A 17,948-nucleotide genomic window follows, 5' to 3' on the forward strand; every position below is an offset into this window, starting at 1 on the left:
AGCCCCAAGAATATCACTCTTAACAGTTCCCTGATCTTTTTGTATATTTATTTTCTTTCTTTTTGCTTGTCAGTTCTTTGGCCTTTCAGTTAAAATCACTAGAAACATGTGAATATATAGATTAGAAAACAGTTGGTTTTTTGTTGTTGTTGTTTTGTTTTTGTGGTACGCGGGCTTCTCCCGTTGCGGAGCACAGGCTCCGGATGCACAGACTCAGCGGCCATGGCTCATGGGCCCAGCCGCTCCGCAGCATGTGGGATCATCCCAGACCAGGGCACGAACCCGTGTCCCCTGCACTGGCAGGCGGATTCTCAACCACTGTGCCACCAGGGAAGGCCCTAAAAAACAGCTGTTTTAATGTAGGTTTTACATATCATAAAATTCACTTATTTCATGTGTACAACCCAATGATTTTTGGTAACTATAGAGTGGTACAACCATCACCACAACACATGAACTTCTTGCAAAAATACAGTTACTAGCTCTTCCTTTACAATATATCGAAAACATTTTTTGTGTCACTATATACAAATTTACCTTATCCTTTATAAAATCTGCTTCACAATATTCCATTGTATAGTGGATACACTTTTTTTTTTTTTTTTTTTTTTTAGTGGATACACTTTAATTCACTTAACATATTCTCCATTTAAACAATTTCAATGTTTTTCCGAAAAAACATTTTTGAGCAGGGAACTAAAATGGTGAAAGTGGATTGAGATAATGAATCTGGAGGCAAATGAAAAAGGGTAAAATGGTGGATGAGAGTTTCCTGCAATAACCCAGCTCTAAGATTAGCCCAGGAAGTGCCAGTGGCTTTTCCCATCACTCTTGCAACTGTCAGATGCTCTTGTCAGTCTGGAAGCTCTGCCATTTCTAAAAAACAGGTAGCTTTCCTGTCTACCTTAGCTCATAACAGTCCTTCTCCCTCATTTCATCTTTGCCTGTTGAAGTCCTATCTTTCCTTCATGATAGAGAACACCACGCTGCCATGATTAACCCTGGAAATTATCCCTCCCCTTCAATTTCTGATAGAGAGCTGAGTCCTTCCTTCTTTTCTTCCTTCCACAAAGTACTTTTCTTCGAAAGGCAGCGCAATGCAGAGGTTAAGAGCAAAGACTTTGGATCCACCGATTTACTCTCTGTGAACTTGTTTCCTAACCCAAATGCACAGTGCCTCAGTGTCCTGACCCATAAAATGGGGAGAAGTGTATTCGGCGTTGTTAGGAGGATTAAATCAGATACCAGATGTAAAGCGCTTAGAATAGTGTTTGATGCGTAGGAAGCGCTGAATAAATGTTGGCTTGCATTTGATTCCTGCTGGCGGTCTGTTCGCTAGGGTAACACTCCAGGACAGACACCCGTCCGCGCAGCTTCCCATGCAGAGCTGTGGAGGATGCGGCTCATCCCCTCCCGCGCCAGGTCCACGAGAGGGGAGCGCGGTCATGTGATTGAGTCAAGATGGCGTCGTCCAGCTCTTTGTGGCTCCTGGCTCTCGCTTTCCTGCCGGGGTCCTGCGCTTCCCTGGCGCTGGGGCATCTTGACCCGCCGGCCCCGGTGCCTCTGGTGATCTGGCATGGGATGGGTAAGTGAAGGAGGGAGTGAGAAGAGAGTCAAAAGGTTTTGGCGACTCTTTCCCTCTCCAAACCTGTGTTCGTGACTGCAAAGTGCAAGTGTGGAGGGCGAGGACCGTGGTCACACAGCACCCGGCTGTCCCCACGGTTTAGGATTTGGGGGTTACTCTGCATTGGAAAGGGAGATGCGGAAGGAGCTGTCTTTCGGTGAGCGCTCACAGAGTGCTGTGCAGTGCGGTAGGGTTTTACGTGGTGTCCTGGTTTAATCCCCGTGGCAGTGGCGTCCAGGTGCAGCATCAGACACTTGCTAGGGGAAGGCTGGGCTGTGGCTGTATGACCGGGGCATCCATCCTTTTGTTCATTCACACACTGAAGAGATTTGTTTGGCACCAGTAGTTCATTTATACATTTGACACATAGTTATTGAATACCTGCTGGATGCTGAGGATACAGCAGTGAAAGAAATAGACTAAATTCTTTGCTCTTTTAGAACTTTCCAGTGGGAGACAGACTATAATATAATATAATAATATAATGTAATATAATATGTCAGATGGTGATACGTGCAATGGAGAAAAATAAAGCAGAGAGGGGGATAGAGACTGCAAGTGGGGGCTTGCAGTTTTATAGAGCAAGGTCAGGAAAGGATTCACTGAGAAAGTGACACCTGAGCAAAGACCTGAAGTCGATGAGGGAAGATGCTATGTGAGTATCTGGTGGAAGGAACAGCAGATGCAAAGGCCATGAGGCAAAAGTATGTCAGGTATGGTGGTATGTTCAAGGAACAGCATTCAGGTCATTGTAGCTGGAAGAAAATAGGTGTTTAGTGAGCAAGAAGAAAATAGGTGTTTAGTTCAGGGATGGGAGGAGGATGGGGGTGGCCTGCTGATGTTGTTGGGCCTACTAAGGCTACTGTAGGAACTTTGGCTAGAATGAGATGGGAAGTTCTTGTGGGTTTTGAGCAGATGAGTGACATGATCTGATTTGCACTTTAAAAGCACTCTAGTTGCTATATTGAGAATGGATTGTAGGGGGTCGTGGACCTTTGCAAGGAGAAAAGTTAGGAAGTTTTTGCAGTAATCTAAACAAGAGGTGATGGTGACTTGAAACAGTTTAGTAATAGAGGAGATGTTGAGAAGTGGTCAAAGTTTGGATATAGTTTGAAGATGGAACCAATGGGGTTTGCTAACAGGTTAGATGTGGGGTGAGAAAGGAGTCAAGGATGTGATTCCACGGGTTTTGGCCTGGACAGTGAGAAGGGTGACGTTGTCATTTTACCAAAATGGGGAAGCCCGTAGGGTGAGCAAATTTGGGATGCAAACCAAGAGTCTGCTTTTGGACTTACTAAATTTGAGTTGTTTGTTACACATCCAGATGTAAAGGCATTTGGAGTGTGGAGTCCAAGACAGATACAGGCTGGAGATTAAAGTTGGGAGCCTTTGGCATATGGCTGGTATTTAAAGCCATGGAACTGGGCGAGATCACCTAGGGAGTGAGTGTACACAGAGGAGGGAAGAGGTCTAAAGACCAAGACCTGAGGCAGTCCCAGCATTTGGAGGTTGAGGAGATGGGGAGGAATTGGCAAAGGAGGCAGTGATGGAACAACTAGGGAGGCAGTAGAGTCAGGAGAGGGCAGAGTCCTGGAAGCCACATGAAAATGTTTCAAGAGGAAGGGAGTAAAAAACTGTGAGATGTTGATGACAGGTCAAATACAGTGAGGGCTGAGAATTGGTTATTGGATTTAGGAATAGGAAGATCACTAATGACCTTAACAAAAGCACTTTTAGGGGAGTGGTGAGAGTAAGAGCCTTTTTGAAATGGCTTAAATAAAAATGTTCAGAGAGGAATTAGAGTCAGTAAATAGAGACAGTTCTTTCAAGGCTCTGTGCCAGGGCCTGGGACTACTACAGTGGAGTTAAAGGAGAACAGGGGAGCTCCGTGCCGTCCCAGAGCACAGTCAGTCTGTATGGGAGGCAGTTAAGTAACCCACGATTATAGTTGAGTGCAAGAAATCAAAGATGCCTGAGGCCTTTTCCTTCTTTAAAAACAAATTCTTAAGCTTATTCTCAGGTTGAAAATGGGATGATTAAGTTCAAAATGGAAAATGATCTCAGCCCAGTGCTCCCACTCAGCGGCCACTTTGCTCCCTATTCTTAGTTCTGGTTCCTTGAAACAGGAAAAAAAAAAAAAAAAAAAAAAGCAAAATGTAAGTTCAAGGCCAGCACTTACATGAAGGCAAGAGTTAGCACCTCCTTAAATTTTGTGTCCTAGGCGCTTTACTTGTCTTACTGGAGTCCTGGCCCTAAAGAGAAATCAGATTCCAAAGTGCTTTTGAGTCTATGAACCCCAAATGTTCTAGATGATAAGGGAATCTGCACCCCTGCTTATTTTCAGTTGTGAATTTTGTGTCCCCATTATATTGTGTGGGCTTTTGAAGTTTGTTATTACCTGATAAACATGAGCTGAGCAAAAAATGTTGTTCTCTCTTTTTGTTGTTGCTGAGGGGAAATTCATATAACATACAATTAACCATGTTAACGTATACAATTCAGTGACACTTAGTGTATTCACATTGTGCAATCTCCACTTCTCTCTAGTTTCAAAACTTTTTCATCACCCCAGAAAATACCTGTACCCATTAAGGAATCACTCTTCAGCCCCCACTTTCCATCATCCCCAGGAAATGTTCAGTCTGCTTTCTGTTTCAGTGGATTTGCCTATTCTGGATGTATCATATAAAAGGAATTATACAATATGTTACCTTTTGTCTCTGGCTTATTTCACTTATAATAATGTTTTCGAGCTTCATCCACATTGTAGCATGTGTCAATACTTTGTTCCTTTTTATGGTGGAATAATATTTTATTGTATATATGTACCATAATTGTTTATCCAGTCATCCATTGATGGACATTTGGGTGTTTTCCACCTTTTATTTTTTTTATTTTTTATTTTTTTTTGTTTTTTTTTTTAAGAAGATGTTGGGTGTAGGAGTTTATTAATTAATTAATTTATTTTTGCTGTGTTGGGTCTTCGTTTCTGTGCGAGGGCTTTCCCTAGTTGTGGTGCGCAGGCCTCTCTCCATCGCGGCCTCTCTTGTTGCGGAGCACAGGCTCCAGACGCGCAGGCTCAGTAGTTGTGGCTCACGGGCCCAGTTGCTCCGCGGCATGTGGGATCCTCCCAGACCAGGGCTCGAACCCGTGTCCCCTGCATTAGCAGGCAGATTCTCAACCACTGCGCCACCAGGGAAGCCCCTTTCCACCTTTTAGCTATTACAAATAATGCTGCTTTAAATAGTCTTCTACAAATCTCTGTAGGGACATACGTTTTCACATCTCTTGGGTATGTATCCAGAAGTGAAACTGATGTGTCATATGGTCATTGTATGTTTAAATTTTTGAGGAACCATCAAATTGTTTTCATGGTGGCTGCACCATATTACATTTCCACCAGCCATGTAAAGGGTTCCAATTTCTCCCTATCTTTGCCAACACTTGTTATTTTCCATTTTTAAATGAATTAATTTTTTAAAAAATTAAAGCCATCCTGGTAGTTGTGCAGTGGTATCTCATTGTGATTTTGATTTGCATTTCCTTAATGACCACTGATGTTGAACATGTTTTCATGTGCTTGTTGGCCATTTGTATATATCTTCTTTGGAGAGATGTCTGTTCATGTCCTTTTCCCATTTTAATTAGATTGTCTTCTTGTTGTGGAGTTGTAGAGTTCTTTTTATATTCCAGATATTAAACCCTTATCAAGTATATGTTTTGCAAATAGTTTCTCCCATTCTGTATGTTGTCTTTTCACATTTTCATTAATGCCTTTAAAGCACAGAAGTTTTTTTAAAAAAATAATGTCTTTTTTACTCATGAGTTTCCACGATTGCCTTTGTTGTCTAGGAGACAGCTGTTGTAATCCCTTAAGCATGGGCGCTATTAAAAAAATGGTCGAGAAGAAAATACCTGGAATTTACGTCTTGTCTTTAGAGATTGGGAAGACCCTGGTAGAGGTGAGGCCCCTCACAGCTCTGTTCCTTTGAAGGTTTGCTGACTGATTTCATAGGATATACTATTAAGATGCTTAACCTTGTATTTTTAACAGTAGATCATACAGCGATACTTTAGTTCTTGAGTGGCTTCTGTGAGGGTACCAAACTAAACAAGTTTGCTCTTAGAGAAGGTGTCAGTGACAGTTTTCAGCCCCATCCTTTCACTTCTCGTGGCTCTTCTTTTAGGATGTGGAGAACAGCTTCTTTTTGAATGTCAACTCCCAAGTAACAACGGTGTGTCAGATTCTTGCTAAGGATCCTAAATTGCAGCAAGGCTACAATGCTATGGGATTCTCCCAGGGAGGCCAATTTCTGTAAGTCCCTTTTTGTTATATCACTTACGTGGAACTGATTTTTTTTCATTTGATTCAGATAGATCTACCCATTCAGTTCTTTTGGAATCTTCACCGATTTTGGAAGGGAAACTCTTTTAAATATCCCCATGGAAGAAGTTCTATGGAGCTTAACTTATTTTCTGTGAAGGAATAAAGATTTGTTTGGTGGCATCAGAGGAAAGTCCTGAAACTTTGTGGCTTTGGGGAGCCACAGAGGATTAAGTAGCTTAATCTGGGAAGTTAATTGTTGATGATACATTTCCATCTGACAGTTGGAACTGATATTCCTTTTTTTTTCTCCAGGAGGGCAGTGGCTCAGAGATGCCCATCACCTCCTATGATCAATCTCATATCAGTTGGGGGACAACATCAAGGTAACTTTGTCCCCTTTGTCTAAAAAATTCTAGCAGCTCTATTTGTACAAGAAGTCAGCCATCCTTGAAAAAATCCTGTTTTTCTAATTTATAACAAATTAGCCAGGAGAGATGACGAAATAGGATTCCAGAGGCCTGGAACACAGGTGAATCATTAGGTTACCACCTACTTCTCTCTAATTGACATGATTTCATGGAGGTGAGATGGTTGCAGCCACATAGCAGGTGGTGGTTTAGGAGTTAGGAAAGTCCAACAACCTTTCCTTTTTTTTTCCTTTAAAAAATTTATTTATTTATTCATTTGTTTGTTTTTGGCTGCATTGGGTCTTCGTTGCTGTGTGCGGGCTTTTCTCTAGTTGCGGCGAGCAGGCCTGCTCTTTGTTGCAGTGCACAGGTTCCTCATTGCGGTGGCTTCTCTTGTTGCAGAGCATGGGCTCTAGGTGCGTGGGCTTCAGTGGTTGTGACACGTCGTCTCAGTAGTTGTGGCGTGTGGGCTCGGTAGTTGTGGCTCACAGGCTCTAGAGTGCAGGCTCAGTAGTTGTGGCGCACGGACTTAGTTGCTCCACAGCATGTGGGGTCCTCCCGGACCAGGGCTCAAACCCGTGTCCCCTGCGCTGGCAGGCTGATTCTTAACCACCGCGCCACCAGGGAAGTCCCCCAACAACCTTTCCTGTTTTCTGACATAAGTGATGTCCTACTGAATTTAGACTTAAGCAAAGAATAGTGTCTAGGCTTTTTGTTAATTTTATAATTAACAGTAGAGATTAAATCTTTCAAAAAACAACAGGTTTGCTATTTAGACAGAATTATTTACTTTTGGGGGAAGATGTGTCTTTGGGATAGAACGTTATCTCTATTCTGATGGATATAGCTGTTAGCTTGTAGGGTGTAGGGACAGACGGATTCTCCTTATAATCAGGAAACTGGCTTCACCCAATTAATGGTTACTGATGGGCAAGTAGTGCGGTATCGTAGGTTCATTTCATAGATGAGGGAAACATTTAAAATAAGACCCTGCCCATCTTGTGGAAATTTTTCAGAGGATGAAATGAAATAATAGGTAGGAAAATACTTTTTAAAAGTACACGTATTATTTAAATGCAAGTTGGTAGGAACAGCTTTATCATTCATTCATTGATTCTACAAATATTTATTAAAAACCTAGAAACAAGACAGACAAGGTTTCTGCCTTCATGAAACTTCCATTCTAGTCAGGGGGAGAATAGACATGAAATGGGTAAACAAATAAAATAAATACAGATAGTGGTAACTATGATAAAGAAAAAAAGTAGGATAATAGGAAGAATGGTGATTGTATTGGTGAAAGGTGTGGGCTCTGGAGCCAGAATGCCTCTGTTCATATCCTGGCTCCATCACTTACTGTCTAACCTTGGACAAGGTATCTAACCTCTCTGTTTGAAAGTTTCCTTAAAAAAAGAAAAAAAATTTCCTATCTGTAATATGCTGCAAATGATTCTACTCTACAGGGTGGTTGTGAGGATTAAATTAATTATTGCCAATATATGCTTAGAACTGGTATGTCTGGTATCCCCCAAAATGTTATTAATGAAGATGATGAGGATGCAAGTATAATTGGGGGAGGGGAAGGAACTGGGATTGGGCACTGCTTGAGTTAGGGCACTCAGATATGACGTCTCTAAACCAAGACCCAAGAGATGAGAATGAGGCCAGCCATTGAAGCAGTAAGAGAAGTACATACTCCAGAGAGAAACAGATGCAAAGGTCCTGAGGCAGAAAAGTGTGGGGGAACACCAGGAGGAAGCTGGTTATAGTATTAATTCTCAAAACATTATTTTCTTGAGGAATAAATGAACAAGATCAGGGTCTAGTTCTGGTTTTTGTTTCTTGCAATGCCCTGCACATAGTAGGTATTCAGTACATGACTACTGAAGGCATGGATGTTTGTCTTCTACTACTATAGGTGTTTTTGGACTCCCTCGGTGCCCAGGAGAGAGCTCTCACATCTGTGACTTGATCAGAAAAACACTGAATGCTGGAGCTTACAAAAAAGCTATACAAGAACGGTATGTATGGTTAGCTGAAAAGGATACAGAACTGTCACTAATGAAAATATCATGCTGACTTTCATGCTAACCGTGATTCTAGGAGTAGTTGCTAGTGATTTTCAAATGAGATATTTATTGTAAATATGTCTATACTACCTGCTTCATTTTATTGTAAACCTAAAACTGCTCTAATATTAATTTAAAGGAAGGGAAGACATTTTTCTATAAAAGAAGAATGTAATTACAACAATTTTTTTTTTTACTTTTCGGCCATGCCGCGAGGCGTGTGGGATCTTAGTTCCCCAACCAGGGATTGAACCCTGGTCCCCAGCAGTGGAAGTGCAGAGTCTTAACTGCTGGACCACTAGGGAAGTCCCCACAACAATACATTTTCATCTGTTAAAAAAAAAAAAAAAAGAGCCTTTAGAAAGTAGTAAGCCCAAGGAATTGCTGTTAATATTTGGAGGACAGATTCTTTCTGTTGTCAACAGTGAGGGGTTCGCCTCCTACGTCAGTGTCCTTAGCTACCTGTGTTTGGGTATTTAAAAGTATACAGAATCACTTTCAGAGTGTGTTTTCCTTCAGTTGTTTCCAAACTTAAATTATACATCAGACCCCCTGGGAATTCATTAAAAATGAATTCCAGGGCTCCATCCCTAGAAATTTGAATTCAGTAGGTCTGGAGTATTCTGGGTGATAACTGAGATTTGGGATCAACTAGTATGGTTTTGGTATCTATCCTATGGGTCTTCCAAGTGTATGATTCTTGTTTGATAGCAGCTCTTCAATACAACACTTCCTTGAAGGCCTGTCCAAGGTACAGCCTTGTGAATGACTGGCCTGTAGAAAAGACCTGCAGCTAGCTCTCTTTTCCTTTCCTACCTATTGGCTGGCTACACGTGTAGCCACAAAGCTGTCTTGGGTCAACAGTGCCACCTGATGGTCAGTGAAGGAAACTAAGAGACTTTATCTACCTCCTACCCAGTCAGGCAGCTCAAACCACTGCTAAGCTTTACCCCTTCCCTGGTTTGACTAGTTACAGCTTGGTTATTTATGTCCAAATATTCTCTGTTCTCATGGGTATGTATGATCTGTTTAAACTACATTGTTCTTTATTCTTTACTCTGTATTCTTCTAACTATTGCCCAGATGCCTCAGAAAGAATCCACCCTTTTCTTTCTTTGTGTTTCCTTCTTTGGTGAACCAAACACAATTGGAATTATTATTGACTGTAGAGAAGCAGTCAGCTGGGGGGTGGGGGGACAGTGACACCTAAGTACTGATTAAAAGTGGTACATGGATGTGTTTATCTTTACTTCCTTATTAACCTTTAATAAACTGGTAGCAAAAGAATAAAAAGTGATAAACCCACAAGGGCAAAGAGAACAGGAAAGGAGAGAAGAGATAATAAAAGACGTCAACATTTTTTTTGAAAGACAGAATGCAAATTAATGAGTGATAACTGTTTTAGCAGAGCAGAAAATTCTGAAACCTTTATGTCTGTGGAGGGATACACTGACAAGAAGGAACCAGCTTCACTTTTTACAGTCCCAGAAAGACTCAGGAATTAGATGCCTAAGATACCTTGGAAGGTAGAGTAAGTGCATGGGACTTTTTGTTGAAAATCTATATAAACAATGATCAAACTCCTTAGTTCCCTGAAATGCACATCCAAGTGACTGCTCCTCCCCCACCCTGACAAGAGAAGCCAAATTTATTTTCTGGAGCAGTTTGACTAAAGAAGTACCAGGGGAATTCCCTGGCGGTCCAGTGGTTAGGACTCCATGCTTCCACTGCAGGGGGCATGGGTTTGATACTTGGTCTGAGAACTAAGACCCCGCATGCCGTGTCATGTGGCCAAAAAAACAAAAAAATTAATTTAAAAAAAATGTAGTGCCAGACTTCGACATAACAGGCACCTGACAGTGGTAAGACACCATACTGAAAACCCACCCCATCCTATTCTGCTCCTAGAATGATAGCAGCCAGGCTTATTACCTGCTAGGTAGAAGTTTGACGGATCCCTCTCTGAAAAAACTGATTGGTCCCAGAGAAAAGACCTACAGGTTCATGTTTTGGAATCCTTCAACAAGTTAGGACTCCTCCTGACTACTACGTAGTCAAGCCACCAGTAGATAAGCTTTGTTCTTGCGTGAAGAACTTTCAGTCAGCTTCTTTAAATATGAACAGTGAGCCAAGGACCCCCAGTCAGACATCTGGGGAAAGCTTCCAAAATGAAAGACCAAAACAAGCAAAAAGTAAAAAGGAACTTGGAAGAAACAGATGGCAATTCAAGGAGCTGAAGAAAACCTTAAAAAAAAAAAAGCCTGTATTATTATCTTCAGAGACAAGAGATCATCCATGATGCTAGAAGAGAATGCAAATAAAACCAATCGTCAGAGAGAAAGAGATCCTGGAAGTTAAAAATAAGATAACCAAAACAAAAATGTGTTAGCAGTATGGGAATATAAAGTTGAGGAAATTTCTTGGAAATTAGAAGAAAATCTCAATGAGGTAGAAAAATAGGTAAAATTAGAGAAGCCATTCAAGAAGTTCAATACCTACCTGATCAGAGTTTCAAAAAGAGAACAGAGGAAAGAGTGGATTGGAATTATCAAAGAAGTAATATGAGAACACTTCTCAGAATTATGGGACATGAGTTTCCACATCGAAAGGGCTCACCAAGTAGTCAGGGGTGAAAAAAGACCCACATCCAGGTATATTCCCATGAAGTGTCAGAACACTGGGGGTAAAGAGCAGACCCCCGTGAGGCCGCACACGGACTCCCTGACAGCAAAACTACGAGCTAGAAGGCAGTGGTGCAGTACCTTTGGCTTCTGAGAAAAAGTGATTTCCAATGTAGAATTCTCTACTGAACCTGGAAGTAGCAATCGAATGTGAAGGGAAAGTAAAGACATCTTCAGACATGTAAAAAGAAAAGACATGGCCTTCCATATTCTCTCTCTCGGGGGTTGTTGGAGACGCTCAGTGCTACACTGTCCAGCTGTGTGGCCTTGGATGTCCTTGAGCCCACTTCTCCTCACCTCCAGCATGAGGCTAACAGTGCTTTCCTGCAGGGTTGCTGTGAGGATTAGACCAATGGAGTGTGAAGCTCTCAGGGCAGTGCTCAGCTCATAGTAGGCAGGGTTGGGCTGGTACCACTAGTGGTGCTGTGTTGAAAATGTTTATTCAACTTTAGCTCTCTCTTTCCTTTATTTATAAGTATTGCAGTGGTTGTGTTGTCTCTAAGTTTTAGTCGCACTGAAAATACTTTGTTCATAATTTAATCAAGTACTGAACTATTACTGTTTGCCAGGCCCCATTGTAAGTCTTGCAGATACAGGGGAGAATAAGACAATTAGGGTAACATGGTCTTGCAAATAAGATATTTAGGGTAACATACTCTGCTTACTTGGGGAAAGGGGGTCTCCAAGTAAACAGATGCACGAGATAACAGTGCTAAGCCCGTGGCAGAAAGAAACAGGGTGCAGCAATGGACAGTAATAGAGGAGGTGCCTACTTTGGACAGAACGGTCTTTGAAGAAAAGATATTTAAGCTGGGATCTCAACGACGAGGAGCATAGGAGATGCTAAGAAGAAATGGATCAGGCAGAGGGAACAGAAGGCTCTGGTCCTTGGTCCCTTTAAAGTCTCTGGGTGGCCTGTGCACAGGGGCATGCCCCGGGAGTGCTGACCGAAGTGCAGCTTGGTCACCTTTCTTTCTTTTCCTCCCACAGCCTGGTGCAAGCAGAATACTGGCACGACCCCATAAAGGAGGACATATACCGCAACCACAGCATCTTCTTGGCAGATATTAATCAGGAGAGAGTAAGCACCCAACCCAGGCTACCATAGATGTGCATTCATTTTCCTGTTTGGGGCATTATAAACAGATTAGCAGTGACCGTTTATTCAGAATATCCCAGGCAGAATCCAGGAAACAGGAAGTTCTGTTTTTTGGGAGGCGGTGCTTATGAGATTCAGTTCCTTTTAGGGAGGCTGAAATTCATGTGGCTTTCTTCCTGTAGGTTCTTCCTCTTTCCTAGTGTTGAAGCAGCAGGGTGAGCTCAGTAGGTGCTGGCTGGCTTACATGGAACTTCAGCTGCTGCCTTACTGAGGGAAGCCTTTCTAGTGGATCCTTTTTGGGTCATAGTTTCTCGAGTAATTTACTTAGAAGAGAGACTGCAGACGGGACTGAGTGTGTCCCAAAGATGAGCATGCTTTGGGAGATTCTGGTAAACTAGGTGGCTCAGTTTATATTGGGCTTATCTGGAGGTTTAAAACAAACAAAAACAGAATTTGAAGCGGGTGGTGGGAATAGAAGAGTATAGCAGAACCACTCAGAGTTTGTAGTTTCTTATTTTGCCTTGGCTTTCTCTGGCTAGAAGCCTTTAACCTATGTGATGGAGGCCTTTGGAGTACAGTGACGGATTCATGGTGGCACCAGTATGCCATGGTTGGTGGGAGCATTGTCAGTCAGATAGGATAGTAAGAAAAGGCTGTACCTGGTATATTCTGGGAAGGAAGCTAGAAAAGCAGCCCATACCATGGAGAAGAAACATGGTGGCCCAGGGTCAGGGAGACCAGAGCACTGAAAGGTTTTAATTCCCCAGCTATAACCTGATGGTGGTGTCCCTGAGGTACTTACTGTTCGCCTTTTCTCCAGGGTGTCAATGAGTCCTACAAGAAAAACCTGATGGCCCTGAAGAAGTTTGTGATGGTGAAATTCCTCAATGATTCCATTGTGGACCCCGTGGATTCTGAGGTGAGATGCTGCTTAGGCCACAACATGCCAGGAGACCATCAGAGTACATGGCATTAAAACACAGCTGCATGACTTCCCTGGTGGTCCAGTGGTTAAGAATCTGCTTTCCAATGCTGCAAGGGACGCGGGTTTGATCCCTGGTCGGGGAACTAAGATCCCACGTGCCGCAGGGCAACTAAACCCACGCACCGCAACTAGAGAGAAGCCTGCACACCGCAACTACTGAGCCCATGCGCCCTGGAGCCCACATTGCCACAACTAGAGAAACCTGCACACTGCAACTAGAGAGAAACCCGCAAAGAAGAGCCCACGCGCCGCCACAAAGACCGAGTGCGGCTAAACTGAAAAAAGACAAGAAACAAAACAAACGAAAAAAAGCCCACAGCTGCCTGCTGGGAAAAGCTGTCAGTCCCTTTCACCCACCTTTGTGTAGAGCAGGGGTTCTGAGGTCTATAAATGGGACACTGAGGGTTGTAGCCCCCCAACTGCTCCTAATTGTGTGCAAACTTAGTTGACCCTTGAAAAACGGGGTTAGGGACGCTGACCCTTCGCACAGTCAAAAATCTACATATAACTTATAGTCGGCCCTCAGCATCCACAGTATTGGAAAAAAATCCACGTATAAGTGGACCAGAGCAGTTCAAACCCATGTTGTTCAAGGGTCAGCTGTAGTAGCACCCTCTGAGGAAGGGTCTATAATTTTTATCAGATTTTCAGAGATCCGTGATCCAAAAAAGGTTCAGAAGTACAAGTCCAAAGTCTATAAATTCCTGAGGTTCACATTCAAGGTCTGCCTTGACCTGTCTTCGACCTGTCTTTCCAACCTAATCTTAACTTCATGACCACTTCATATCCTCTCTGATCAAGCCGTACTGTACTACTTGAAACGCCCCGGGCCTGGCATGTGCTTTTTCTTTTGTGTGTCTTTGTTCCTTTGTTCACGCTTTTCAGTCTCTAAAACACCCTTCTGTGGGCTTCTCCGCCTGACAAGCTTCTATTCAGCTGTCAAGGCCAATCTCAAATGTCACTTCCTCCATCCAGGATGCCACCCCTCTTCCAAGCAGAATTTGCTACCACCCACCTGCTTTTTTTTTGGTTGCTCCACACAGCATGTGTGATCTTAGTTCTCAGACTAGGGATCGAACCCACGCCCCCTGCAGTGGAAGCGCAGAGTGCTAACTACTGCACTGCCAGGGGACTGCCTTTGCTCCCTCTTTTAAAGAATCACCAGCCTCTGTTCTATCAGAGTTCATCACATTCTGTCAGAGCACCAGGGACTAGCAAACTACACCTGTGGGCCAAATCCAGCCTGCCACATGCATATGTATGGCCCACAAACTAAAAATGGCTTTTATATTTGTAAATGGTAGAAAAACGTCAAAAGAATATTGGATGATGTGAAAATTAAATGAAATTCAAATGTCAATGTCTATAAATAAAGTTTCATTAGAATGCAGCCATATTCATTTCAGAAGTATTGCCTGTGGCAGCTTTTGCATTACAATGGCAGCATTTAGTAGCTGCAACCACGTGGCCCTTAAAGCCTAAAATATTTTGTATCTGGTCTTTATGGAAGTTTGCTGACCCCCATGCTGAACAGTTAGTTGTTTCTGTGCATTGGACTAGAGCTTCTTGAAAACAGGGACTGTATACATATTCATCTTTGAATGTTTAGACTTCAGCACAAGGATTTTCACAGAGTAGGTGCTCAGTAATTGTAGGAAGCAGCAATTCTGGGGAGTTGGAAAGCTCTTTGGAATGATTAACTCATACCTCAGGACCCACCCTTAAGAAAAGATGACTCAAGACACACTGTTTTCCCTCCTTGCTGCAGTGTTAGGGTGTTCAGTTTGTTGGCAGTCTTAGCTACTAGCCAGTCTTAAACCAGTTTGGCAGTATGCGCCATGTGTCTGATCTGACCTCACTTCTTCCTTCTCTCCTGCAGTGGTTTGGATTTTACAGAAGTGGCCAAGCCAAGGAAACCATTCCCTTACAGGAGAGCACCCTGTACACACAGGTAACTGGGGAAGAGAGGCACAGTCCTTTTCGGCTCCTGCTTCCGGAAGCTGCTAGGTGCTTTGATGACAGACCTTGTCTTGTACACCCCAGCACAGCAGGTGCTCAGGAGGCGTCTGACTCGTGTCTGATGTGGGCAAGGCTTGTTAGGCTGTTGATTGTTGCACTAGCTTATCAGGCATTGCTTTACCGAAGCCTACATCCTGAAGGTTGAAGGACCTGTATGTCATATGTTTTCAGGCATGTACAAGGGACACATCATCTCTGACTCCTTCCTTCTGATAACAAGGTTTAGAACCAGCTTCCTTTGCTGAGGTGTAGTCCACTACAAATCCAAGAAGCCCCCACGCGTGACAGAAACATAGAGGGCTGTTACTTTAAAACAACAGATGCACAAGTCCTGTTTTTAAATCAGGCACTGACACGGGGAGCTTCTCCTGCAGGAGACTGAGAGGAACAGAGCTGTGAATTTTGTTCAGCAGTAGGTCCTGTTTCTCAAGCAGAGGTGGCAGCATTTCACCACCTCCAGTTCCGAGACCTTCCGTACTCTAAGGCTTTCATCTTGGGAGATACTGTCCCCAAAATGCAGAAGTGTTACATCTGAACCACTTGCCTTCTTTCTATTCAGATTCCTCCAAGTAATTTCAGAGGCCAATTGTCACCTCTTGGCTTTTCTCCTGCATCTGGTGCCCCATCTTGGGTGAGGTGAAAGGACAGGGAAGCTAGGATCTGTTAAAGAGTTGTGGATATTACAACTAAGAACCTGTCATGAAACTCAAACTGATGGTATAGCTACAGCAGAAGCAACATTCTGGCACCATCATAACTGCTCATCTTCTCACCCATACTTGTTCTTCAGCACCCCAGCTGTGGGTCATGACATGTTCAGCTGCAGGATATGAAAGTGTCTGAGTTTTGTTATCTAAGGGTTGGATCTGTTGTAAGTTATCTAGCTAATGTTCTCCTGTCTTTGGCTCAGTCCCACTTAACTTGACATTTTGAGGCAGTTCTGTCCATGGCTTGCCCACTCATAGGTGGTCCTCCAGAAGCTTTGGGAAACTTTTCAGAAAGCAGAATATAAAACCGTATAGAATAACCTCAACTGTACATACATTTTTAATGCTTCGGAAAAAAACTGGAGGGAAGTATCCTTTGGGGCATTTTCAACAATACACCTGAATTTTAATACTCGAAAGAGAAAAGACTGCATTTTGAGAATATATCTCAAGTTAACTTTCCTTACGATTTCACTATGAAGCTTTTCATTAAGCCTCTTGATTCATTATGGCCTTTCTCTCTACAGGACCGCCTGGGGCTAAAGGCAATGGACAACGCAGGACAGCTGGTGTTCCTGGCTCTCGAAGGGGACCATCTTCAACTGTCTGAAGCATGGTTTTATGCCCACATCATACCCTTCCTTGAGTGAAACCCTTGTAGTTTGCACCAGAGCTCAGAGAACCCCTCACACTTCCAAACCAGTTCCCTCCATGCCCAAGCCAGAGCTCAGATCCAGCTAGAAACTAATCCTTCCCTTGTCACTGTCTAACATGCCCTGCTTGGAAAGATCCAAGATAGGAATCTTATCCTTTGCCTCATCCTATCAGCATATGGTGTTGAATGCAAGTTTAATTAGCTAATAACCATGGAGATTGTTTTACAACCCTTTGATGTGGTCAGACTGTTTTAGGAATCAGGAGTTTGCTGCAGGTCAGTGGCAGAACTGTGCCCAGGCCCGGAAGAGACTAAACAAACTAAACCAATGAGATAGAGTCTAAGGCAGATGCCCTTCTCAGGAAAATCTAGCCACATCTCAAACCAAGAGGCCTGTACCAAGGCCTAAGGTATTCACATAAATGCTTTCTCAGTTGTGCTGGTGGAGATTTGACCAGTGCTTGGAGAAGTATTGCTTGGATGATGTGTCCACATAATTTCTTGAGGCTGTCCTCCTCTCTTTGAGTGTGTTGCTTTCTGTGGTGTCTTAGCTATTATTAGACAAATTTGGGCAGCCCACCATCTTGCTTTGGTAGCACTTTTTTTTGTCTCCTCAGGTAGTGATGAATTCGTTGCTCTGTCACAAAAGGAGGGAAATAGCACCCAATTGGATTGCTTAAGGGAGGAAGTATACATATTGCTTAACTTAGATGGGGCAGGGGAGGTTTAAAGAAAAATAGGAGGTAGTTGGTTCTTTCCATTCCATCCTTGATGAACCTGCCCTTTCTAAATATGACGAGTGGTGTGGATTCTAGAGTCACTCTATTGCTGGCATTAGCAAAGAAAGGGAGGAAAAATGCGAAGAGATCAGGCTTTCTAACTTCCATCTCAAAAATTTGAGATTACCGCACACTTCAAACTGCTTCTGATGTGTTCTTTGAAAAAAAGAGTGCTCAAAAAGCTTAGGGAGTATGCCATCTCCCTTTTCTCCTCTTGAAGATCAACCCACCTTAGAATATTAAGGACTCTGAAAATTCCTGTTACAGTAAAGAAAACTAACCTTAATCTACCGTTTCCCACGCTATTTGAGCATGGACGTCTTAACCCCCAATCCCTTATCCCATGAAAACCTAGCAACACTTTTTGGAAGATTGTTCTGCAGAATGCCAGTTTGCGGAAATGGGTAGCTATACTTGAGGGAAGCACTTTGTTAGTGCTGCAAAGTTTACCCTCTGTGATTTTTCTTTCGCCTCTCTCAAGACTTTTCAATTAAGAGGATGAAAGGCAAGAAGTGGGGACGTGTGAAAATAATTTTATGAAGTTGTTTAAAATAAAGAGTAGTTTCTTATCCTTGGTGTCATTTTTCTTTTCAAAG

General features: G+C 42.9%; 1 protein-coding gene across 3 annotated transcripts; it reads left to right on the forward strand.

Annotated features, from left to right (window-relative positions):
- The first annotated feature begins 1,345 nt into the window (after positions 1-1,345).
- Positions 1,346-17,921, forward strand: PPT1 (palmitoyl-protein thioesterase 1). Of its 3 annotated transcripts, XM_059044393.2 has the most exons (9): positions 1,346-1,585; positions 5,477-5,586; positions 5,812-5,939; positions 6,264-6,334; positions 8,277-8,379; positions 12,099-12,189; positions 13,028-13,126; positions 15,072-15,143; positions 16,446-17,921. In XM_059044393.2, the coding sequence occupies exons 1-9, from the start codon at positions 1,462-1,464 to the stop codon at positions 16,566-16,568; spliced, it is 921 nt and encodes a 306-aa protein (XP_058900376.1). In that variant the 5' UTR covers positions 1,346-1,461; the 3' UTR covers positions 16,569-17,921. The 3 variants fall into 3 exon arrangements, with proteins under 3 accessions (XP_058900376.1, XP_066866767.1, XP_058900384.1); XM_067010666.1 differs by lacking the exon at positions 15,072-15,143 and having other exon boundaries at positions 1,358-1,585; XM_059044401.2 differs by lacking the exons at positions 5,477-5,586; positions 5,812-5,939; positions 6,264-6,334 and having other exon boundaries at positions 1,404-1,585.
- Positions 17,922-17,948: the final 27 nt, after the last annotated feature.

This window comes from Kogia breviceps, chromosome 1, assembly GCF_026419965.1.
Source record: "Kogia breviceps isolate mKogBre1 chromosome 1, mKogBre1 haplotype 1, whole genome shotgun sequence".
NCBI lineage: Eukaryota > Metazoa > Chordata > Mammalia > Artiodactyla > Physeteridae > Kogia > Kogia breviceps.